Source organism: Orcinus orca, chromosome 4 (genome assembly GCF_937001465.1).
Source record: "Orcinus orca chromosome 4, mOrcOrc1.1, whole genome shotgun sequence".
Classification (NCBI taxonomy): Eukaryota; Metazoa; Chordata; class Mammalia; order Artiodactyla; family Delphinidae; genus Orcinus; species Orcinus orca.
Genome location: NC_064562.1, coordinates 153,721,846 through 153,746,300, shown reverse-complemented (window position 1 = coordinate 153,746,300; position 24,455 = coordinate 153,721,846). Strand labels below are relative to the sequence as shown.

The following is a 24,455-nucleotide window of genomic DNA, read 5'->3' as shown; positions in this document are numbered from 1 at the left end:
GATACTTTGTTTCGTTGCAGGGAAGTGGGAATGTCCTTGGCATCACTGTGACGTGTGTGGGAAACCTTCCACTTCATTTTGCCACTTTTGCCCCAATTCGTTTTGCAAGGAACACCAGGACGGGGCAGCCTTCAGCTCCACCCAGGACGGGCGGCCATACTGCGGCGAGCACGACTTGCGGGCAGAGCCGGCCGAGCAGCCCTGCCCGGAACCCAAGTCCAAGGGGAGGAGGAAGAAGAGGAGGTGCTGGCGGAGGGTCACGGAGGGCAAATAGCGCCAGGCCGGGGCGGGGTGAGATCGGGGGCCCCGCGTGGCCGGCCCGCCCTGTGCGCAGAGGGCCGGAGGACGCCGCCCGCAGCCCCCGGGACGCACGCACAGGCCTCCTCGGGAGGGGGCGCCTCCCGTCACTGAGCCATCCCAGCAGCGCCCGCTGCGCCGCACTGACCGTCCAAGCCGCGTGGTTCCAGCCGCGAGGTGCGGACGCCCCAGGACAGACAAGCCTGACTACACAGCATTACAGCTACACTTGAATCTCAGAACGTCAAGGTGCCCTCCCGCTCTACTTTGCTAGGTTAAAGTTACAACGGAAAAGTAATTGGCATACGAAATGCTTTTATCTCCCCTGAGATGTATAGAGTAGTATTTTTTCGGAGGATCACTCTTACCTCTTTTAATCTTGACAACGTCACCCAGCCTGCTTCCCCGTTGCCATCACTCAGGAGAGGAGACCAGGGTGGGGCCTGGGCAAGGACTCAAGACCCCGGGTGCCCTGGGAACCATGATTCTGCTCTTATGAAACAGCTGTATGATTTCTTTTTTGTACTAATGTGAAGTTTTTCCTCAGAATGCTTCTTTTCCGTCCCAGTGAGGAGCCGGCCCCAGGACGGTGACTAGCGTAGTGTTGTTGTGGGATCTCCCCTGTCGTGTTTCTCTCCGTGGACTTGAACCAAGTGCTGCTGCCACGTCGGCCTTTAAAGCACAGGCTCACGTGGGGCAGCCTCCCCGGAGGGTCTCATCGCTTGGGGGAAGAGTTTGTACATTTTTTCGGGCGGCTTTTCTTTACCAGTTTCTGGCTTTTATTCTCAATATATTTTTGCTAAACTTGTTTCACAAATTACCACCGACTGAAACGCGTGTTTACTGATGAGTGTGTGACCCGCTGAGCTGTGTGACGCGGCCACTTAGGGAAACGGTTTGTCCGGCGCTCTGCCCGGTGGCGTCTCGGGTGACGGTCGCGCAGCAGGGCACTGCTGGGTGCCCCTCCCACACACACCCCGGGACGCGGAGCTCACGGGGGACGTGTGCGTCCAGGCGCTCCTCCCGGGCTGAGGAAAGAGCGAGTTCAGGCGCATCGTCACCCCAAGTGACTGCACGCGTGCTGTGGGCCTGTTCCCGGGAAGCCTGAGGCGCGCTGGGCAGACGCCCTCGGCCAGGGCCCCTCGGAGGAGCGCTTGTCCTGGGACTCGGGCCGGCCTGCCGGGCGTGGGCACCCAGCCTTGGAACAGCCCGGCCGACACTGTCCCCCGGGAGATTTCCATGGACCGTTAGCCCCACGCAGGGAGAAGCTTCTGCGAAGCACAGCGTTCCCATGGACCCCGGGACGCTGGGAGCGCCCTGCCAGGAGCCCGTGTGCCTGCCTGTCTCCACTCGCGGTGGGAGGGAAGGGGGCGCTCAGCAGCAGGTGCTTTTTTCTAGCCTCTTCTTCTTAAAATAACCTGAGGAGAACATCTCCTCTGCAGAAAAGTTTACACAACTGTTCTTGAAAACTGCCACGGAGGTCTCCTGTTGGTCTCTCTTACCGTTTTCGCCTCGGAGAATTGCAGGATATACCAACACTTGGACCCAAGTTCACTACTGCTCCGGGGTCCTGCGACGGGAGCTGTGGGGGGAGGGGGCGGTCTCGGCCAGGCCGGGACCCCTGGGGAAGCACCTGCTCCAGGTGCGAGGCGCCCGGGCCTCCCCAGGCACGGACTAGGAGAGTCGGCTGACCGAGGTCGTCCTGCTGGCCCTTCTCTGGTGACCCTGGGGCAAGTGACGTAGGACCAAAGGAAAAACAAGCCGTGTCCTCAGCTGGTGCTTCCACGGGCGGCTCGGTTCTCTGGAAACGCGCCTGCTCGGTGAGACGCAGGGGCCGTGGGGTATTTCAGTTCAGAACTCTTGTTTCTTTCAAATGGTCTTTTAAGAAAATACTGGATTGACGTAGATTCATGCTCCTTAGGCCCTGAACCTGGCGCCTGCGCGCTCTGGGGCTGGGCACGAGGGGCGCCGAGGCCTGGTGCCAGCGCAGCGGCCGCGGGCGCAGCCCCGCCCTTCAGAGCCAGGGGCCTCGGTGTGGGCTGACGTCACTCGCCCTTTCCTGCCGGTGAGGGACTTCTGCCTAAGTCAGAACATCAGAATTGGTTTTGCAGTGCACTTTGGGGAGCAGATTAACTTATTTTTGTATTTGACAGTAGTAAAAATTGTGTGATTTTTGAGTCACTTTGATATTACTTCCAAATTCTTTTATAACCTTTCTGAAGGAAATACTGGAAAACTTATTTTAGATATGGTTGCCCTCTTTCCAAAAACTGTTAAACTAATGAGCAAAAAACACTAACTCTGAGAATCTCCAGAAAACCAGTTTATGGATCTGAGCACAAGGCATTGCAGGAGCAGTGGGGCTGCAGGGGCCCTCCCGACGGGGCCGAGGCCTTTGCTCCGAGTCTGAGGGGAGCTTGCTTCGGGGGAGTCGGTCTTTCCTGAACGTCAGCTTCAGCCCTTCGTCGTTAATGTGAAGCAGAAACACAATGAAAACCGCCCAAACACCTCAGGATTCCTCAGCATCAGGAGCTGACCAGGACCCCTCGTGTGTCGTGTCGACGCCAGCGCGGGCCTCTGGACACGGGGACGCTTCTCTCCGTTGGGGGTCGTGGGCGCATGTCCAAAGCGGGTGATAAGCTGCAAGCACCACGGGGAGGCCGCCTGGCGCCCCCGCCCGGGTCCCGTCCTCCGAGAATGCTCGGGACCCCCTGCCTCACCCTCAGGTCTGCGCCCCGGCGCCTTCCCAGTGTTTCCCTTGACACATAAACTGCAGTGTGTGCGGCGCCATCTTCTAGAACTGCCGTATGTCCAGGAATAAGAAAACATAAGCCTGTTTTTACGAAAGGTAACACAGACGACTGTCAGTTGCCGAACTCTCGATCCTGTGAGATGTGGAGCGTTTGATGAGTGAGTAAAGTGCTGTGTCCGCAGGCGTCGTGTCCACCGCACCCTGTTGAGATGTGAAATTAAACAGAAACCTCAACGTGCCTACTGGTGTCTCAGCGTCGCACGGAACGCGGCCAGGCTCCGCCTTTGGGGGGGTGTACCAGGTGCTACCGCCAATTTTGACAGACTTAAAAAACTTGAAATTCACTTCTGGGGGAAGATACTGAAATGTAGATTTGAGAATTGCTGGTTGCGGGGAAATAGGATTTAAGGTCGGAAGTTGTGTTTGGAAGATTGTGTATGAGTATTTTTGTATTAAAAAATTTAAAGGCTTTTTTCTTTATGTGGAATTGCATTTTGAAGTTTGGGTCTCTCTTCCATTCCCCCAGTCCCTTTTCTTTGTTTCTTTTTTTGGTCGCGCTGTGCCGCATGCGGGATCTTAGTTCCCCGACCAGGGACGGAACCTACGCCCCCTGCAGTGGAAGCACCAGGCAAGTCCCGCTGCCAGTCACTTTGAGTCGTCACTCTGAAGCATCTGGCACAGTCCCCTGACATCTGGGGAGAGGCCAACGTGGCCTTGGACGTGTAACAAGTATCGTAGATGGTGCGTGTCGTTCCGATTTGGGGAAAAGGCTTTTGTTCCTGTTATAATTTGGTTCCCAAACCCCCGTTAAAGGTGACAGAGTCGGGAGAGGAAGCTGCAGACTCTTCTCAGCCCCGCAGGTGGTTGAGCCCCAGGCCCCTTTCACGTGCTCCCCACGCCCGCACCATCCAGGAGTGACCCCTGGGCTGACCCCAACGTCACCCACCCCAGAGAGGGGCTGGGGCCCCAGAGCAGAGAGGTCGAGCTGGCTGGAAACACAGCTCTGGTGCTTTTTCTTTAGAAAAGCTAAACTTTAATTAGGTAGTTTTTACAATGAAAACAGGTACCCAAGGACTGGTCTTAAATGCTCACAACGGTACAAAAGACAAATACAAAACCTGTGGGTGGTGAGCGTGTCCTGGCATCCCCCATCCCTGGGCACTGGCGGCCGTCCCCGCCCCGTTCTCAGACACACCAGGCGCCACCTTTGGTCCCTCAGCCGCGTGGGCGGGGAGAGGGGCTGCACGAGCAAGAAAGGCCCTCTCTCGCAGTCAGTGGGACTGAAGAAAAAATGAGAAAAGACGGAAGTCTAACAGGCAGAGCTGGTGCCAAGATTAGGAAGTTACACCTTTCGGGGCTAAGTTTAACATTCAGAACTGTAACACTGAATGCAAAAAAGTGTCTTAAATCACACAAAAGGGACCCATATTAAAATTTAGAAAATAAGTCCAAAACACCCCAGAGAAACTGAACCCAAAGCTCAAGCGGGCTGGGCCTCGGTGGCCCGGCGGCGGCCCTAGGACGCGTTGGCCATGGGCTTGTACTTCTTGAAGCGCGTCCACTGGCCCGTGGCATAGTTCATCTCGAAGACCGTGTCCACCAGCATGGTGGTGCTGCCCTGGCCGTCCGACTTGGGCAGGTCCTCCGTGTGCTCGCTCAGCTTGATCTGGATCACGTCGCCCTGCTCCTGGCACGGGTTCTCTGAGGGGGGCAGGGGCCGCTGGGCAGGGGCCTGGGGGCGCGGGGGCGTCCCCCACCCCCGCAGGACCCAGGCCCCCCCACCCCCCAGGGCCGGCCGCAGACCCACCTCGGGAGCCAGCCATGAAGCCCAGGATGAGGGCCTTCTCGGGCCGTGTGACCTTGTTGGCCGTCTTGAACATCTCCTGCGCGGCAAACATCTGCTCTCTCTGCAGTGGAGGAGCAGGGCTGGGTGCTGGGCCCCGGCGCCCCTGCTGTGGGTGGGGCCGCACACACACACCCCGCCCCACACACCTACCGTGAGCGACAGGTTCTTCTTGGGCTGCTGCTGGGCGGGGGGCTGGGCCTGGGCCTGGGGGGCCACCATGGCCACCGGAGGCGTCTGGGTGGCGGGGGCGACGGCTGGGGGCGTGGTGGGCGTCAGGGGCGAGGTGGGCGCCGCGGGTGTGGGCGCTGCAGGGCTGAGGCCGCTGTTGTACAGGGGCGCCCTCTGCTTGAACTGTGCCGGCAGCGCGGGGCTGGGGGCGCTGGGCTCCTCGGGGGGCCGGCTGGCCTGCAGGCTGGCTTCCCGGGCAGGCGGGGCTGCAAGCAGAGCAAGGCCTGGGGGGCGGCCGGCAGGGCCAGGGACCCCGCCTCCGAGAGAAGTGCCTGGGCCCTCCTACCCGCAGCTGGGGTGCGAGCCCCGGGCGGCACCTCTGGGCACGGGGCCCACGCCCCCGAGAGCCCCAGCAGGGAGCCAGAGGGCTCAGGCCTTCTGAGACCAGCAGGGAAGACGTCCAGGCGCTAATGGGCTCCTGGGCGCTGGCGAGGGGACGGAGGGCTGCTTCCTGGAGCCCAGCAAGCCTGCCTGACCCCCAGGCCCTCTCTGGCCACCCCCTCCCCGAGGCCAAGCTCCCCCCCGGGCAGGCGACGCTGAGCCCGGGGAGCAAACGCCTCGGGGCAGAACCCACGGATCCCCCTCCACCTTTCCTTCCGCGCCTTCCTTCTCAAACTGTAGGGCTACATGAGGACCCTGAGGCACTGTAACCTCAGCAGCCCCCCTCCCGCTCACAAACTGGGCCTCACACCTGGCACCGCACAAGGGAAGCGGCGCTGCCTGTCTGGCCCCGTGAAGGGCAAAGCAGCTGAAACCCCTGGGTTTACTTCTCGAAGCTCGTGCTGGGCAGGAGGGTCTTCCGGCCCCGGCGGCACCAGCAGAGGTCCTGACACCCAAGGAAGCACCACGTGGGCGAGTCCTGGGAAGATGCTGCTCCCTGCCTGGTGGGTGCTGCCTGCTCTGGGTGCCCGCTCACCTGGCGGGGCCTCGGAGCTGGGGATGTAGGATGAGGCAGGGACCACACTGGGCGTAGCCGGCAGGTAGCTCGTGGATGGCAGCGCAGGCTCGTTGTTCAGAGACCCGAGTTTCTAGAAGACAGAGACCATGGTTCCTCTCAAAAGCAGCCCGGGGGCTCAGCGTGAGCCTCTCCCAGTCCTGGATGGGGCCGGCTCCTCTGTGGGCCTCAGCGTCCCGGCCCAGTGTGAACCCGAACCTCCAGCCCCACAGGAGGGCCCCCACCCCCGGGAGCAGGACTGGGGGCACTGCTGTCCCCAGGGATGGAGACTGCTCCAGGCCAGGGCCCCCGCGCTCAGCAGTGCTGGACCCCAAGCGTCCGGCCCTGCCGCCGCCCCCATCCTGGAGCTGCCTTGTTGGGAGGGCGCAGGGTGGGGCGAGGCTGTCCCTGTTTGGTTAGGGACCCTCCCAAACCAGCCATCTTTGAGGTAAGAAGAAATTTTTTTTTTTTTTTTAAACCACAAAAGCATATGAGAAAAGGAAGACACTCCTTTCAATAAAGTAAGAAAACACAGCTCTGCAATGAGAAGTTTCCCACCACCCAGAAATGACAGACACAGGGCGCCTGGCTGCCCAGCCCCTCCAGGCAGGCCGCACCAGCAGCGAGGGGCCTCCTGCAAGGCCGCCCTACCACCCCTGCGGGACGGGGGATGCCGAGGAGCCCTGTGCGCGCGGCGCTGTCCAAACCTGGGCCCGCGGGCACGCCAGCGCCCCGCCGGCGCCACCTCTTCTGCGTGTGTCCACGTACATACGTGTGCGTCCGCGCATGTGCTCCCACGGAACGTGCCTCCGCGGCTAACGCTGGGAATGGGGGCATGTGCTCCGGCCGCCCGCGGCCCTGCAGCCCTTACCTGTGTGGACACCAGGCCGGCCGCGTAGTCGGGGGTGGCGTTCTCCACGACCGTCTCTTCCTTGGCTGGCTTCTCCACCGCCTCCGCGTCTGCGGGCAGAGCACAGGCCTCAGCGCCCCGGGCGGCGGCCCTCCCGGCCCGAGGCGGCGGCGGCGACTCTGAGGACAGGTGTGCCCCGCAGGCTTGCCCCTCTCCAGCCGGAGGCGGTCTCCGTCTCGGTAGACGAGAGACCAGGGCCTCCGCGGGCGGACGGGCCCCAATACGCACCCAGGGTCTTCCTCCTCCTCTTGGCCTCCCGGCCGGCCCCGACCATATCCAGCTCGGAGATGTCGAGGAGCTGCCGACACAGACAGAAGCCCACCCTCAGCCCCACGGAAGGAGCGCGGCTGGTCCCCCGTGGGCGGGGCTGCCGGGGACACGCCCACCTTCACGCCCCTCTCCTTCCGCAGGGGCGTCCTCGACGGCGGGATGGCAGTGCGGTTCCCCGCAGGGCTGAAGACGCTGGGGGCCGTGGGGCTTCGGAAGGGCGCCTGCTTCGGGATGCCTTTGAGCGGGGCTACGGAGAGGACGGGCCGTCAGGGGGCCTCGCGGAGCGGCTACTCCGCCACCGCTGCGTATTCCGCTTGCCTGTCTCCGCCAGAGCCACCCCTGCTGGCCTGCCAAGTGCTCCCCCAGAAGTGCTGCGCCTCCGCGAGGGCACGTGCCAGGGGCACCTCCCCGTGCCCAAGCACCGGGGCATCGGGTCGGCCTGCCCAGAAGAGCACGCCGTGGCAACCAGCGACACCACAGCCAAACTGACGTCTCTGCCCAAGATGCCAAACCAACAGAGACGCCACACCCAGTCCTTTATCACCACAGACAGGACTCTCAGCTTCCACTTCTTTCTTGCACCTCGGGGTTAACAGATGTGTTACAGGCTAGAGGCCCCACGCTGCAGCCAGAATCACCCTCCCTCTTCCCCTGGGCCCGGCCCCTCATCTCTCTCAAGGGGAAGGCACCTGACACATGAGGAACGGCTCCTTCTGAAGGGGGCCTGGCCCCTTCCCCAGGCATCCAGTGCCTCCCCATTCCTGCCACTGGGCCCCGCCCCAGTGCTCAGCGAGCAGACACCAGGGCTGACTCACACCAAGATCATGTACGGCGTCCCAGGCCCGGTGCACAGGTGGCCCCTTGGCACGGCCAATGGGACAGGGCAGGGAAGCAGGAAGCACCCCTGAACCGCACCGTGGGCACGCTGGATCGGGGTGCCCGGCCGGAGTGTGGGAAGGAAGGTGAGGGGAGCTTTGTCAGGGGGACTGGCACGTGGGGGGCAGGCAGGGACATTACAGTGAGGGCCCCACCCAAGGCAACAGCCGGCCCTGAGAAGACGGGGCTGGGCCCCCCCCAACAGTGCTGAGTCGGCCGACACCAAGACGGCAGCTCCCACCTGAGTGCTGTGGGCTGTGGGCCCCGCAGGGAGGACCCCCACAAGCCCCTCAGGCTCCCGTGGCAGCCTGGCTGCTGCTCTCACCAACCCACCTGCCCTGTCCGGTCGGCCCTGGGCCTGGGCAGCGTGGGGTGGGCAGGGAGCAAGAGGTGCGCTCCGGCCCCGAGGGAGGGACGAGGGCGCAGACCCGACGACACGACGGCGGCCCGGTCAGCCTCGAGCTTGTAGAGCCCTCGCCCCACGGAGAACCTGGGGCCGGCACGGGGCCGCAGGCGGCAGGACCTGGGGCGGAGGCGGCGGCCCATGCCCTCCACGGCCATAAGGACGAGCGAGAACCGAGACTGAGCGTCTCCCTCCAATCCCGGTCTTTCCTCATCTCAGGCGGAGCCTTCCGGACCCTCCGTAAGCGGAAGAGACCCCCTCATTTCACACAACAGAGCCGGCAGCACCGCAGGGCCCGTGGCCCAGTCAGGTCAAAGTTCAACGACTGAGCTCCCGAGGAAGGGCGAGCCCTCCCCTCCGACCCCGCAGCGGCCCGGCCTTACTCGTGGTGTCCATCTTCCGCAGCAGCCCCCGGCCCTTGGCATGGAAGGGCACCCCCGCACTCCTCTTCAGCTGCTGGGCGGTCTCGGTGGCTGTAAGACAAGGTGGCCTGCGTCAGCGCCCACCGACGACAGCGCCTCCATCCGTGGGATTTACAAAGAAGGTCGAGTTGCAAGGACTGGAGCACAGACGCCCGCTCGTCTGCTTTCAAACGTTACAACTACGCTTTCTGTGTAGGGCAGCGGTCCCCAACCTTTTTGGCACCAGGGACCGGTTTCGGTTTCGTGGAAGACAACTTTTCCTCGTACTGGGGTTGGCGGGGGATGGTTCAGGAGGTAATGCGAGCGGCGGGGAGCAGCAGATGAAGCTTCGCTCACTCCTTTGCCCGCTGCTCACCTCCTGCTGCGCAGCCCGGTTCCTAACAGCCCGCGGTCCCGGTCCATGGCCCCGGGGTTGGGGACGCCTGGTGTAGAGAACTACACTTGCAGCAAGTAGGGCTCTGGCGGCTGCACCTCCCGGGGTGGGGGGGCGGGAGGGGCCCCGATGAAGCGTCCTCACTGGTGGGTGGTCGCCTGGCACCACCTCACCCTTCCCTTCACAGAAGCATCAACGCGAGGCAGGAAACAAGCTCAGGGAGGGACGGAGCCCCACGCCCACCCGGCACCAGGTTCTGCCATGGGGGGCTGGGGGCAGGTGCCACTGCTGACCGCACGGAGGGGCCTGGGAGCTGCCCAGGGGGCTGGGGGCCCGGGCCGCGCACTGCCAGCTCCATGAAGCCACAGCGCAGTGCTGACCCCAGGACGTTGTCCATCTGGAACCGAGAGTCACGATGGCTGCTGTGTTTTATTGGGATTCTTTGAAAACGGGGCATTTATACGGGTTATTAATACCAACACCATAACCACTTGCAATAAAAGTTCTGCTACCAGTCAAAGGAATCCATTTCCTGGACTTTTTCCGAGCAAGTATCTTCCATGTACATTTTAGAAACCACTACTTAAAAAAACATGAATAAAATGACCAAACATCTTTAAAGTCAAATTGAGATCATCTGCAAGAATGAGGCAGGGCTACAGGAGTTAGGACGCAGCCTCTCCAATCTCTTCCAGGCTGCCTGTCTCATCACCCGTGTGACTCAGTTGGTAGATTTCATTTTTGGAACAAAGATTACAAATACTTTAACCTGAAAATTCGGAAGTTTCTAAAGTAGATTTTTAGAACACACAGTTCAGCGTAGCAATCAATAAATTTCTAATAAAAAAAGAAAAAAACTACGTAGAACTCTGTCTTTAAAAGACAGTTAGGTACCATAAAACCTAAAAGAAATCTAAAAATAAAAACTACAGACATAGGACAAAAGCATGATTTGCTCGGCAGTCAGTTTTCCCAAATCTGCTGGACCTTCCAGGCCGGGCAAGGCAGCCCCCGCTGAGGAGGGTCCCGACGAGTCCCAGTGCGCCCTAGGCCAGGCGCACCCGCCCCACACCCGCGTGCCGACAGCGGGCACTGAGTCCCAGTGCGCCCGAGGCCAGGCGCACCCGCCCCACACCCGCGTGCCGACAGCGGGCACTGAGTCCCAGTGCCTCCTAGGCCAGGCGCACCCGCCCCACACCCGCGTGCCGACAGCGGGCACTGAGTCCCCGTGCGCCCTAGGCCAGGCGCACCCACCCCACACCCGCGTGCCGACAGCGGGACTCACATTTCTGCAGGAGCTCGGCCCTCAGCGTGGCACTCTTCGGCTTCCTTTTCAACTGAAAATGTTTCACTGGGGGAGTGAGGGGCCCAGCGAGGGTCGTCAGGGCGTTTTTATTCAAGTACTGGCACTCCAGCGGCAGCATGGCCGACGCCTCACACTCGTTCACTGCTCGTTCGAGAACCAACATGTTAGGAGGTGCATTTCCCTTACGCAGGCCCGATTTTCACTGCTAACGTGAAAACGCACAGTTTCCTGTTTATAGCAGTGGAGCTTCTGCTTCGATCTCAGAACAGAAAACAAGTATCCACTGCCTGCCTGCCACAGGCCAGCAGTCAAGGCCACCAACCTGGGCCAAAGGTCAAGGGCAGGACAGGAGGGCTCAGCAAAATCCCTGTGTGGCTTTTTAAAGGCAGAAGCACCCGGCCCCACCACAGATGTCCATCAGCTACGTTTGGAAGGGGCTCTGTGCACCCCTAGAGCAAGCGCCGTAGGAAGGGGAAGCCCGGGGCCATCCCGGGTTCCCCCTCAGTCCCCACGGCCCCCGAGGATGGTTTCTCCTGGACCCTCTGAATCCTGGCCCCCACAAGAAGCACCCAGGCACGTTCCCCAGGTCTGTGGGTTCACCAGGCAGTTAGAGCTCGGGAGAAGGCCCTGGGTGGGGAGCATAGACCAGCGCCACCGCCACCACCACCGCTGTTCTTCCTGCCCCCGGGAGGCACGCCCAGAAGCCCCTGGGCAGAAGACAGAGCAGGCCCCTCCCACCAGAGAGAGGACACCCAGGAGGGCGTGGACCTGTCTGGACCGTCATCAAGCTAATCACCAGGACAGAAACATCTTGGGTTTGCGTTCCAATGCTCTGGAAGCATCCATGTAGCTTGTGGGCAGTTACAAGTCAAGCGAAAGCCTACCGAGTAAGAGCGATCATCTCGCAGTTAAGAGGAGGCACTGGCAGCCACCCCTGGGGACGGCCAGGCCACCGCCCCTGCGGGACCGCAGGGGCACAGGTTCCATCTTTAAAGGGCTGCAGTTCCAATTCTCCAAACTAGGAGAGGAATTCAGGGAGGAACAGACCTTCCCATCTTTATATGTTCTAAGTGGTTTTCAGTTCGTGTTCCAGACAAGTAAACTGCTGATATTTTCAACACACAGTTATGAGCATCTACTCCGTGCCAGGGAATGTTCTAGGCTCTGAGTGGGCAGAGCCCGTGCCCTCATGGAGCTGAGTGCGGAGAGGGGTGCGTGAATGTGAAGGATAAAGCACGTACAGTGAGGAGGGAGCCTCTGGGCTGCTCCTGTCAAAGACTGGCCAAAAGCCAGCCAGCAGCGCCCGGGGCAGGGGTGCACGGATACAGCCAGCACGACACAGCACAGCGTGCGACACTCTCGAAGTCAAACTCATGTTACAAAAGAGGGTTTAAAGGAAGACCCATCTCCCTCCGCCCAGCGTAAAGCAAACACACCCAACCTACCCTTTTCTCTAAGTTCTCCTAAAATATCTTGAACGTTGGGATTCTGCTCTTCGAGGTCAAGGTTAAGAGATCCGGTGTCAGGAAAGGACTTCAGAATGTCGGCCACCATGAGAACCCAGGGGTCCGAGTCCAGGGTGGCGAGCTGGATGATCTCTGTGAGGGCACCCTTCATCTGCCGGGAGAGGAGAGATGGCAGTCCTTGTCGCCGACCCCACCCTGCCACCCCTGGCTCAGGTCTGTGGGGCGCACCTTTGCTCGTTCAGACACAGGAAGGAGCCCCCTTCAAGCCCGCCGGAGCTTCTGCGCGCACGGGGCGGGACCCAGTCTCTTCAGCCACCGCCCCCATGCCGGTCCCGCCCTCAGGAGAGCCCCCCCCCCCCGCCCCGCCCCGCCGCATGCCCACACCTCGCCGGCTGCCCCCGCATCTCCCCACAGCCTCCGGGTGCAGCGGCCCGGCAAACAGAAGGGCCGCCCAAGACGGGGGCGGGGGGGGGGGGGCGTTCCCGCCCCCTGCTGGGGAACCTGCCACTGGGGCGTCTGGGGTGTGGGGAGCACCGGGGTGGGCAGGCCAACGCCGCGGCTCGGCACCTGCGGCGGCTGGGAAGGGACTGGGTACGAAAGGCCGCCGGGAGAACAGGGGCAAGTCCCCGCACGCCCCATGGCCATGTGACGGGCTCACGTGACAGAGGAGAGCCCGCAGGAGGCCGGTCCCCCCCCTCGAGGACCTGGGGGACCTGGCTCCGGGGACAGGCCGTGGCCGGCGTGTCTGCTGCGCTCGAGGTGCCGCTTCCTCCCACAGCTGCGAGTGGCCACAGCGGCCCGCGGTCACCGCTGCTTAAGGCCCAGACGCGGGCCCAAGCCTGAATACGGCCCCCCTCGCACCTGCCCTCTCCCACCCAAGCTCCTGGTCCATCTGTCACCCCTCACCTGGCAGCTCCCCCTCGCCTGCGCTGACCCATCCATCCCCTCAGGCTCTGGCTTAACCCTCATGCCCAGCTTCCCACCACCCTCAGGAATCAGGATCCCCTCACCTGCCCCGGAAGCCCCGGCCCGCCTGCCTCCAGCGGTGGTCCAGACAGAATGCCTGGCTGAGCCCCGCATCCCCCCCAGGCGCACGCGCAGCCGAGGTCGAAGCGTCAAGGCTCTGGCATTGCCGCCTGAGGCTGGGCGCCTCCCCTTGGCCAAGCACAGGGCCGGGTGCCAGCTGACCCAACTCTAAAAGGCTGTCTCTTGAAATACATAGAAATAAGTTCTTTTGACGTGTGGTAAAAATGGTAAACGCTTATTTATTTTTTAACATTTGTGCTGGGGGCTTTTTTGATGTTTTAGAAGAATGAGCCCGTCTACCACCTTCCCCCCTGTATTTAGCTGAGCTATCAACTCTTTCCTACATTAAAAACAAAAGGCCAACAGTGAGAAGCCGGTGTACCGCAAAAACAAAAACAAAAGGCACGAAATGAAAAACAATTTTACCTGTCACTTACTATGAGTTAAAGAGTGAAAACGTGTCCCTGGCAAACTAAAGTTATGTAAAAAACATAACAAAGAAGCCCCCCCTCATACCTAAGTCTCAAACTAAGTACCTCCACCCAGATGGCAGGCTGCGCCCTCGGCAGTCACCCCAAAGCGTTAGGAACGAGAGACACACACACACTGCGCGTGAGGGGACGCCCAGGTGCTGGGGAGGGGGGAGCCTGCAAATGGAACTGAGGTGGCCCAGCAGGAGGAGCTACCTCCCACGTCCGAGCCCAGAACTGCAGAGGGCCAAGGGGCAGGGCACCTGGAGCCCTCTGACGCTGCCTGGGGCAGGGCGCAGGCTGTAAGGTGGTGCGGCCATTAGAGAAGCCATCGGGCGCTTCCCCAGAAAGACAAACAGGCAGCTCCCTGGTGGTCTAGTGGTTAGGACTCTGTGCTCGCACGGCTGAGGCACGGGTTCAACCCCTGGTCGGGGAACTGAGATCCACAAGGCCGCACGGCCAAAAGTTAAAAGAAAAATGACAAACAGATAACCACGTGAGCTAACAACTCCACTCCCAGGCACAGACCCGAAAGAACTGAAAACGTATGTCTACCCAAAAGCTCACACGTGAATGGCTGGCTGTATTGGTAACAACCCAGGAGTGGAAGCAATTCCAAGGCCATCATCTGATGAATGGATGGCCAAAATGTGGTTTATCTATGCAGCGAAACGTTATCTGGCAATAAAAAGACACACGACATGACAACGTGATGAGCCGTGAGAACGGGAAGCTCTGTGAAAGACGCCAGACCCGAGCGCCGGGGCGGCTCCGAGCGACGGCCAGCACGGCCGCCCACAGGTCCGGAGCGGGGCGGCGCTCCTGGGGCTGGAGTGCGGACAGGGAGTGGCTGCCGGTGAGCTAGGCGCTTCCTTCTCAGAGAGACGAAACCGTTCTGCTATCAGGTAGTGGCAATGCCTGCACAGCACTGTGATGCACCCTAACCACTGATCTGTACACTTTGAAAGAATGAATCCTGTGTGAATATCTCAGTTTGAGAAACTGTATGAGGAAAAACACAGGGGGCCATAAGGCAAGCTTGGCCAAAGCCCGCAGACGTCTCCAAAGTTGGCGTCACACCTGGGCTCCTGCCTGGAGGCAGGAGTGTCCCTGGCCCTGGCTGGGCACCATGTTCCCAGATGTCAGAAGTCCGGGTGCCCAGGAAGCACAGCTGAGCTGTCTCTGGAGGGGGCAGCCTGGCAGTGGGCCGGCAAGGACAGGCCTGTGTCCAAGGGATGGTCCCTGTCACCTGGAACACGGCTCTGGCCCTCCCTGACACGGAGCTCCTGTAAAAGCTGGGCCAGGAAGCATGTGCTTCAGTCCAGAGGAGTCACAATAGTGGAGGACCCAGCAGACAAGGAACCGAGAGTCAAACGGAAAGAGGACAGGACAGAAAACACCAATAACCGCTAGACACGCCTCTACTGAGCACACGATGTTTATGACCAGGTAGAGCGCCATGAATTTTTAAACCCTCTCAAATAAGGACATAAAGCAGAGAAATGAGTTCAAGACACAGCAAGACAACAAGAGGTAACAAAATCAATAAAAAGACCATACCTCAAAACAGACTTAAGACGTCACTAAATCTCTCAGAATGCATTACAATGACAAGGAGCCCCCCAAAATGCTTGAATGGATGACAAGGTGTATGGATGTCATCTTTATGGTGTATTGACAAGGTGTATTGTCATCTTTATGACAATACCATAAAGACGGACACTTTCCCTCATAAGTCTAGGGTGACCCCACTCAAGTTGCAGAAATATTTTCTTCACAGAACTGGACAATCTGATTCTAAACTTCCTATGAGAAAAGCAATAAACAAAAATAAGAAAAAAAAATTTTTAAGGTAACAAGAGAAAGATCGATTTTACCACACATTAAAATTACAAATGCCACGTGATTAAATACGTTCCCTACCTCTCACTTTATTCCCAGATAAACTTCAAATGCATCAGATTTCAATTTGAGAAATGAGACTGTAACAGCACAGGAGAAACCACAGAAGTCTCTCTTTTGTACGACTGCTAAGGAAGAAGCCTCTGTAGTTACGATTCAAAACCAAGGAGCCACAAAAGACATGCATTTGAATTTTACTACTTAAGTATGTTTCCCATGGAAAACCACCAAAAAGCTCCAAATTCCCTAAATTAAATCAAGAGAAATGGCAAACTGGGTGAAAAAAATACTTTGCAACTCCTATCACAGGCAATTAAAAAAAAATGCACACATATATGAGTGTGTATATTTTATAGATGTCTATATATATAAAGAACAAACACACATATATAGAGATTGATCTTACATGTCAATTTTTTAAAAGTTTACCACTAGAAAAATGATTTAACACTTTAAAACATGCAAAGGATGCTCAGCCTCATTCAACATAAGAGAAATGCAAAATAAACGGAGGAGGAGATACAATTCCCACTTCAGGGACGGGCAGGGCGGAGCGGGGTGGCCCCTGCTGGCCCGCCTGGGAGGACGGGCATGATGGCGGAGGGCTTTGTGGCACACGCTCCTGAGTCCAACCATCTCAGGCCGAACCCCGAATCTGTCAGCGCTCCCAGGACAGCCTGGGGGTGCGTTAGCAGCAGTGGCTGCAGTCATCTGGGGATTCGGCACTCGGAACAGCGTCTGGCAGGAGCGAGAACACCTCCCAGGGAGCAGGCGACCACACACTGACAAGAACTTCACTGGGCATAACCTCTACCAAGTTTATTTTATTTATTCTTTTAAATTTTTGGCCGCACGGCGCAGCTTGCAGGATCTTAGTTCCCCGACCAAGGATCGAACCCACGCCCTCGGCAGTGAAAGCATGGAGTCCTAACCACTGGACCGCCAGGGAATTCCCTCTACTAACTTTATTTTAGTGATACTCATCACAATTTATGACGTATGTGCTTTTGCCTGAGCAATTAGCACTTCCAAGAATTTATCCTCTGGATTAGAGATCTAAGTGCAAGACGCGATACTATAAAACTCTCAGAGGAAAACATAGGCAGAACACTTTCTGACATAAATCACAGCAATATATTTTTGGATCCATCTCCTAGAGTAATGGAAACAAAAACAAAAATAAAGGAACCATGAACAAAAAGACAACCTACAAAATGGAGAAAATATTTGTAAATGATGCAACCAACAAGGGATTAATCTCCAAAATATACAAACAGCTCATAAAACTCAACATAAAAAAAACCAAATCAAAAAATAGGTAGAAGATCTAAATAGACATTTCTTCAAAGAAGACATACAAACAGCCCAAAGGCACATGAAAAGATGCTCAACATCAGTAATTATTAGAGAAATGCAAATCAGAAGTACAATGAGGTACCACCTCACGCCGGTCAGAACGGCCATCATCAAAACGTCTACAAGTAATAAATGCTGGAGAGGCTGTGGAGAAAAGGGACCCCTCTCCTACACTGTTCGTGGGGATGTAAACTGGTGCAGCCAGTTTGTGGAGGTTCCACAAAAAACTAAAACTAGAGCTACCATATGATCCTACAATCCCACTCCTGGGCATATATAAGGAGAAAACTCTACTTCTAAAAGGTACACACACCCCAGTGCTCACCACAGCACTACTTACAACAGCCAGGACACGGAAGCAACCTAAGTGTCCATCAACAGAGGAATGGATAAAGAAGATGCGGTACATATATACAACGGAACATTACTCAGACATAAAAACAATGAAATAATGCCATGGATGGACCCAGAGATTATTATACTAAGTGAAGTCAAAAAAAGACAAATATTATATATTATTTATTTGTGAAATCTAAGAAAAATGATACAAATGAACTTACACACAAAACAGAAACAGACCCACAGACATAGAAAACAAACTTATGGTTACCAAAGCAGGGGAGGGAGAAATAAATTAGGAGTTTGGGATTAAAATATACACACTACTATATATAAAAGAGATAACCAACAAGGACCTACTGTATAGCACAGGAAACTCTACTCAATATTTTGTAATACCCTATAAGGGGAAAGAATCTGAAAAAGAATATGTATGTATGTGTGTATGCGTAACTGAAACACTTTGCTGTACACCTGAAACACAACACTGTTAAGTCAATTATTAATATATTTCAATAAAAATAAATAAAAACTACAAAAGAAGAAGAAGAAGAAGAATTTATCCTCTAGTTACCTTGCACACCTGAGAGAATTCACTGCAGCAAAAGACAGGAAACAGCTGCATGTCCACCAACGGGACGGGAGACCAAGTAGATAAAGTAGGTCCTGTGAGGCAGGAAAAAGAATGCAGCTACGGCGTGGGCACTGGTGTGGAAGTATCACCAAGACGGAGCTGCAACTAGCGTGAACCTCTGTAACGCATCCATCCTACACACACGGGGGCCCCTCCACTGAGGGCCTGGCAAAGGGGGGCACTAGGGATACAGAGACACACAAGACACCCGACCTGGTCCCAACAAGCTCACAGGTGAGCACTGAAGAAACCGAGAACCCCTGTGCTCACGAAAGCTACTGCTACGGGTCGCACGCGCCCCTTCCAGACTGGCTGGGGTCCTTACCCCAGGACCTCAGAATCTGACCTTATTTGGAGACAGGGCCTCTATGGAGGTCATCGAGTTAAAATGAGGTCATTCAAATGGGCCATAATCCAACACAGCTAGCACCCTTATGAAAAGGGGATATCTGGGCAGAGATGAACACACACAGAGGGAAGATGACGTGAAGGCTCCTGTGGAGAAGCCGGTCACGGGACTAGAGCAACGCCCCTACCAGCCAAAGAACACCTGAGGCCACGAGAAGTTCGGAGAGAGGCATGGATTTGACTCCTGGCCACTCAGAGCTGTGAGACAGCACACTTGCGTTGTTCTAAGACATCTACTCTGTGGTACTTTACTGCAAACTAATACAACTACCATGAGGCAACTGGACAAGATTTTACAAAAACGTTTGAGGAGAAAAAAAGGGCGGGTTAAAGACAAAAAAGACCACTGTTATGAGCTGAATGTTTGTGTCCCCCCTCAAGTTCACATGCTGAAACCCTAATCTTTGGGAGGTGACTAGGTGTGAGGGCTGGGCCTTGATGAATGGGATTAGTGTCCTTATAACAGAGCCCCCAGGGCAGGGCTCGCTCTCTCCTGCCGCTGCTGAGCACACAGCCAGAAGGCTGCCATCTGCAAGCCAGGAAGAGGGCCCTCACAAGAAACTGAATCAGCCAGCTCAGACGAACAGTTCATCGTGGGCTTTCCTTCCGTCATCCAAAATTGTAAGAAAATAAATGTCTATTATGTAAATCACCAAGTTTATGGTATTTTTGTTATGGGAGCCTGAGCCTTTAGATGAAATAAAATCATCAGTGAGAATCCTGCCTTTAGCACTCTCGTGGTAACAAGCTTTTATGGGTCTCTGGGGGAGACAGATGCAGAGTAAGTGAGGGGCTTCCAGTTCTTGCCAAGAGGGCAGACTGGCGTGGGCTGCTGGAACACCACACACACAGACACACGTGGCACCGCAAATCCACAAGAAAAGGAGAGTTGGCTTGCATTTCAACGCATGGCTGGGAACCCTGGGCTCAGAACAGAGAAAAATAACACCTTCTCCCCATCCACCCACACCAATGAGGTGTAGTACTGAGGCATTAGACGTGGATCTCTGAACAGGAGAGCTACAAAGTGAGGAGAAACAAAAGCAGCACATTTAATGACTTCTTAAACAAAACTTCAAAACACAAACCATGAGCCAAAAACATATTACTGTGCATTAAAGGAAAGGTGATGAGCAAATGGGAAGTCTAGCAGGCAGATGGATCTGTAATGTTCAAAACCAGCAGTGTTCCACATTAAAATATACAAAGAGGCCCCGCAAACCAACAAGAGGATAGCAACCCCAATAAAACACAGGCAGGTGTTATTAATGGGCAACCTACAAAGAGGAAATCTGAGACGGCAACGAACCCAGCCACAGATACCTCAAGTGAACTGGAAAAAAACCCAAATGAACACACCGCAGCACTTTCCAACCACTGATTTGCAAAAGCAGAAAAGTGGACAAGGCCAAGTGCTGGGGGGTGAGGGAGATAGCACAGGTGCCCACAGTGCGGGCACCTCAATGCCACCACTTACGCAAATACCTTCTATGACCCAACAATCCCGCCCCTGGGCATAGATTCCAAGTAAATGTTCACAGCCATCCACGGGTGAGGAGCTTTGCGTCACAGCATGATGCTGTTGTGAGCTGGGGGCAGCCTGCTACCAGGGCTGGAGGGCGGCATGCATGGGGGTGGCAACAGTCGGGGTGCAGCTGAGCAGGTCAGGAGCTGGCACATTTTTCTGTAAAGGGCCAGAGACTGACTATTTCAGGCCCTGGGGGCTACGCAGCTCTGTCTCATCTTTTTTCACTAACCCTTTAATAATGCTCAGAACATTCTCAGTTTACAGACTGCAGAGAAAACAAGCCACAGGCCTCAGTTTGCCAACCCTAGGGTTAGATGAACGCAACACAAGTGGATGTTAAAAACACATTTTGTTTACAAACACTGAGATATGTAAGACAATAGAATTTATATCAATTAAAAATACATGCACCCCCCCACCCCAATTTGAGCAAACACTTTACCAGAGAGGCTCAACACCTTTAGTCACCATGGAAATGTAAACTGAAACCTACTAGAGTGTTTGCATTAAAAAAACCCACCATGCCCTCCACACTCCTCTGGGGATACTGAAATGATACGAGCACCCTGGAAAGCAGTCTGGCAGTCTCCTATCGGGGGCCTGCCCGTCCTCTCCCAGGTGTCTCCTCTAGAGAAATGGCGACAGTCCACACAAGGACCTGTCCATACGTGTAAACACGTCCATTCAGAGGGACACTACTCGGCAGGAAGAGTTACGAGCTACTAACACACATAACACAAGCGTGAACTCAAGATTAAGGATGCTGAGCGAAAGCCAGACGAAAACAGCACTATTAATATAACATTCCAGGAAATGCCAACCAAGCTATGGAGACAGAAAGGAGATCGCTGATTACTCAGCAAGGGAGAGGGACAGGAGGGTTACAAAGAGACAGGAGGAGAATGCTATCTTCACTGTAATGGTTTTACAGGTGTGCACATGTCACACTACATTTTCAATATGTTTATGTCAATTATACTTCAAATGAAAAAAAGTCCCTAAAAACAATACACATCTTTAAAGAACACTCACAAAAAAACACGTAATAGAACAGAACAGGGCAAGTTGCCACCTATGGGGAAAGTGGAGTAGGATGTGGGAATAAAACAGAGAAGCTAAACAGAAGAGACTTTGAAAGGAAATCAGTAAATAAGTTTAACAACAGAATAAGAAAGAGACGGAATAAGTCCGATGCTACCCAGATCATAACAGGCAGGAAAAAAAACGGCTTGAAAACACCAAAGAGGCTGCACAGAAAACAGAGGGAAGTCTCCCACACACCTGACTGGAGATTCAGAGAGAAAGGGAACAGAAACTGGGACCAAGGCAAGGTCTATAGAGGAAACTGTTAAGAATTAACAGATGAAAGATAATCACAATTTCAAGAAGCCCAACAGACTTTGTAGGATAAAATTTAAAAATTTTTTTCACCAAAACACATCCTAGGAAATTACAGAACTACAGAGTGAAGCCACTGTCCTGGGCCAATGGGCCCAAGGCCCTCAGGGGCAATCCTATGGCCTGACATCAAGTTACTGACTCGCTGGGACCACTGGAGTCCCACGCCAGAGGCACTATGGGCACCTGACCACAGAAAGGAAATGACTGAGGTACTTGACTCTGGGGGACAGTGGAGTTTAGGTAAAATTCCAATGAAGTGGCGAGTCTGTGTGTAAAAGGTCAGTGTCAGAACTGTCAGGTGGACCTGGTCCAGTTTCCTTAGAAACAACAACAGTGAGAGACGTGGGTGTCATGCTCACACACCCCTTATCCGAGCCTCTGCACCTGGGCTGGAAATTGAGGCTGCTTCTTTGTGTCAAAGTGTCTTAGATCCTCCAAGCAAAAGTGGGGTGTTTCACTATTACTGATATGACTTTAAACAGCAGTTTCCGAGAGTCTGTGATCTTCATTATTTTAAAATTTTATTTATTTATTTATTTTTGGCTGCGTTGGGTCTTTGTTGCTGTGCGCGGGCTTTCTCTAGTTGTGGTGAGGGGTGGCTTCTCTTGTTGCGGAGCACAGGCTCTAGGCGCATGGGCTTCAGTAGTTGTGGCACGTGGGCTCAGTAGCTGTGGCTCACGGGCTCTAGAGCGCAGGCTCAGTAGTTGTGGCACACGGGCCCAACTGCTCCGCAGCATGTGGGATCTTCCTGGACCAGGGCTCGAACCCGTGTCCCCTGCGTTGGCAGGCGGATTCTTAACCATTGCGCCACCAGGGAAGCCCAAGTCTGTGATTTTTAGACCACAGAATTTCTCAGTGAATAAGGCAGCCATAGTGATTAAAGGGCATGCTGTGACAATTCACAACTGTGACATGTCCTTGGGGAAACACTGTTTCTTATTCACTTGGCAGCTGGCCTGACCTGTTACCCCAGGTGATAAATATGTAGCTATCCCAGTCACTGATCACTGGAATCCCACAGCAGTCTCATGAGTTGGATAATTTTACATACTAAAGAGTTACCTCAGGCAGCCCTAAAACTCTCCCCAAAACTTCCTTTGGTGGCAATGCTAAGGACTTGGACAAGAGGGGTCACTGGTTTTATCAGTAGCAGCATTTACAGGTTCCTCAAGGCCCTTTCAAATATAGCTAAAACATGAAGTCCGTATTTACATTTTACGACACTCTGTAGTTAGCAAAACACCTCATGTACATTGCCTCCTGACATCATTCTTACTTCCTGGACCAAATTCTAAATTCTTTGAGAGCAGGGGCCCTAAATCACTTCTGTGCCCCTCACTGAATAAACTAAAATACTGGACCATTAAAATCTCTTTTCCTCTTCCCTCCTTTTAGTTAACAACTGTTGCTGACTTAGTTTTTAAGAGAAATAGATACATCACAAAACAAGTGAACTGGTTTCGAGATTTCATTAAGAAACTCAAGTTGTAGCAGATGCTGTGTACGATGTTTACTTTTATATGTCCCGGCCAAGGGTCAAAAGTTATTCTTGGTGTGTCTATGAGAATGTTTCTGGATGAGATTAACATCTGAATTGTACAGACTGCCCTCCCTAATGTGGATGTCCCTCATTAAATCAATTGAAGACCTGAACAGAACAAAAAGGCTGAGTAAGATGGAACTCCTTCTGCCTCACTGTTGAGCTGAGACTTTGGTCTTTTCCAATCTTGGGACCTGGATGAAATACTGGCTCTTCTTGGGTCTCCGACCAGCTGGCTTTTTAGACTGGAACTACACTTTAGCTCTCCTGGGTCTCACGCTTTCTGGCTGCAGCTCCTGGGACTTTTCAGGAGGCTTTTGTGAGCCAATTCCTTTCAATAACAACCAGCATCTCTCCCCGCCCCCCCCCCATATGTTATATATAGGCATACGTAAGGTACACACACTCCCCCCCCATGTGTTATATATAGGCATACGTAAGGTACACACGCATCCTATTTGTTCTGTTTCTCTGGAGACCCCTGGCTAATACAGTGCAGAACACACGCAGCCCAGCCATCTAGTCCCCCTGTATCTATGGTCCTATGTAAAAAAGCTTCATCTTCAGAATGTTATCCCCTAAGGCATCAGACCCTAAAGAAAGATAATTAAAATAGCTAAGTGAATTGGGATGTTTTGGAAAGTTTGTTTTGTTTTGTTGTTTGACAACTGAATATATACTAAAAATGCCTTTCAGAAAACTAAATTATCCAGAATGGCCTAGTTCATTTTCAACCTAGCTAAGCAAGTTCTTCATTATAATTTCTTGTAATGCAGACAGAATCCAAGAACAAACTATGTATTTTAAAAAATCAATGAAAGAAAGCTGGTACACCTATATCAATGCTGGACAAAAGCAGACAGAACATTACCAACTACAGAGACCACTATCTAAAGACCCACGGTTCAGTTCACACGGCAACAGTAACAATTCCAAACTTGTGAGCACCTGATAACATCACCTCAAAATGCAGAAAGCAAAAGTTGATAAAACTATAAGGACTGACAAATCCATAATCACAACAGAGATAAACACATCCCCTCATTAACTGATAAATTTTTTAAATCAGTAAGAATACAGTAGACCTGTACAACACGATGAAACGAATTTGACCAAATGAACATATACTGGGCAATGGATCACAAAACTTGATCATAAAAATGCTTCTGAAACTCACTTGCAATGTTTACAAAAACTGACCATCTATTTTGCCATTAAGCAAATCTTAAATTTCAAATGACTGAAATAATATAGACTATATTCGCTGACAAGCACTCAATCCAGCTAGAAATCACTAGTAAAAACATAACTAAAACCTCCCTCCCTCCAATGTATGGAGATTAAGAAACATTTCTAAATTACAAAAGGGTCAGTGAGGAAATCATCATAGAAATTACAAAATATTGTGACTTGGTAATGAAAACACTATCAAAACTCGTAGGATGCAGTGATTAGAAAATAACCAGGACTTCACTGGTGGCGCAGTGGATAAGACTCCGTGCTCCCAATGCAGGGGGCCTGGGTTTGATCCCTGGTCAGGGTTCGAACCCTGGGTTCGATCCCTGGTCAGGGAACTAGATCCCACATGCATGCCGTAACTAAGAGTTCACATGCCACAACTAAGGAGCCCGAATGCTGCAACTTAACTCCCAGTGTAACCGAATAAATAAATAAAATAACCTGTGGGACCTCCCTGGTGGTCCAGTGGGTAAGACTCTGCACTCCCAATGCAGGGGGCCCAGGTTCAATCCCTGGTCAAGGAACTAGA

The 24,455-nt window shown here is 54.3% G+C and overlaps 2 protein-coding genes and 1 non-coding gene across 9 annotated transcripts in view; 2 read left to right on the top strand and 1 right to left on the bottom strand.

Moving 5' to 3' along the window:
* Positions 1 to 3,536, top strand: part of NSD2 (nuclear receptor binding SET domain protein 2) — a 76,511-nt gene extending 72,975 nt beyond the window's left edge. For 2 of the 3 annotated variants that reach the window (XM_049709433.1, XM_049709432.1), the window contains one exon: positions 21 to 411. In XM_049709433.1, the coding sequence (XP_049565390.1) occupies positions 21 to 274 (254 nt within the window). In that variant the 3' untranslated portion in view covers positions 275 to 411. Of the gene's footprint in view, positions 1 to 20 lie in introns of all 3 variants that reach the window. The other variant, XM_049709430.1, reaches the window with a different exon arrangement.
* Positions 650 to 24,455, bottom strand: part of NELFA (negative elongation factor complex member A) — a 28,741-nt gene continuing 4,935 nt past the window's right edge. For 2 of the 5 annotated variants that reach the window (XM_033419619.2, XM_004265180.3), the window contains exons 2-11: positions 12,063 to 12,234; positions 10,597 to 10,758; positions 8,900 to 8,989; positions 7,354 to 7,484; positions 7,196 to 7,265; positions 6,929 to 7,017; positions 6,040 to 6,151; positions 5,046 to 5,329; positions 4,857 to 4,956; positions 650 to 4,750 (exon numbers count right to left, since the gene is read on the bottom strand). In XM_033419619.2, coding sequence (XP_033275510.1) covers positions 4,566 to 4,750; positions 4,857 to 4,956; positions 5,046 to 5,329; positions 6,040 to 6,151; positions 6,929 to 7,017; positions 7,196 to 7,265; positions 7,354 to 7,484; positions 8,900 to 8,989; positions 10,597 to 10,758; positions 12,063 to 12,234 — 1,395 coding nt within the window. In that variant the 3' untranslated portion in view covers positions 650 to 4,565. Of the gene's footprint in view, positions 4,751 to 4,856; positions 4,957 to 5,045; positions 5,330 to 6,039; positions 6,152 to 6,928; positions 7,018 to 7,195; positions 7,266 to 7,353; positions 7,485 to 8,899; positions 8,990 to 10,596; positions 10,759 to 12,062; positions 12,235 to 12,311; positions 12,416 to 12,467; positions 13,057 to 13,093; positions 14,290 to 24,455 lie in introns of those variants that run through there. The other 3 variants (XM_033419616.2, XM_033419618.2, XM_033419617.2) reach the window with 3 other exon arrangements.
* Positions 24,378 to 24,450, top strand: TRNAG-CCC (transfer RNA glycine (anticodon CCC)). The gene has a single exon. It is a non-coding gene; the product is annotated as a tRNA-Gly (tRNA).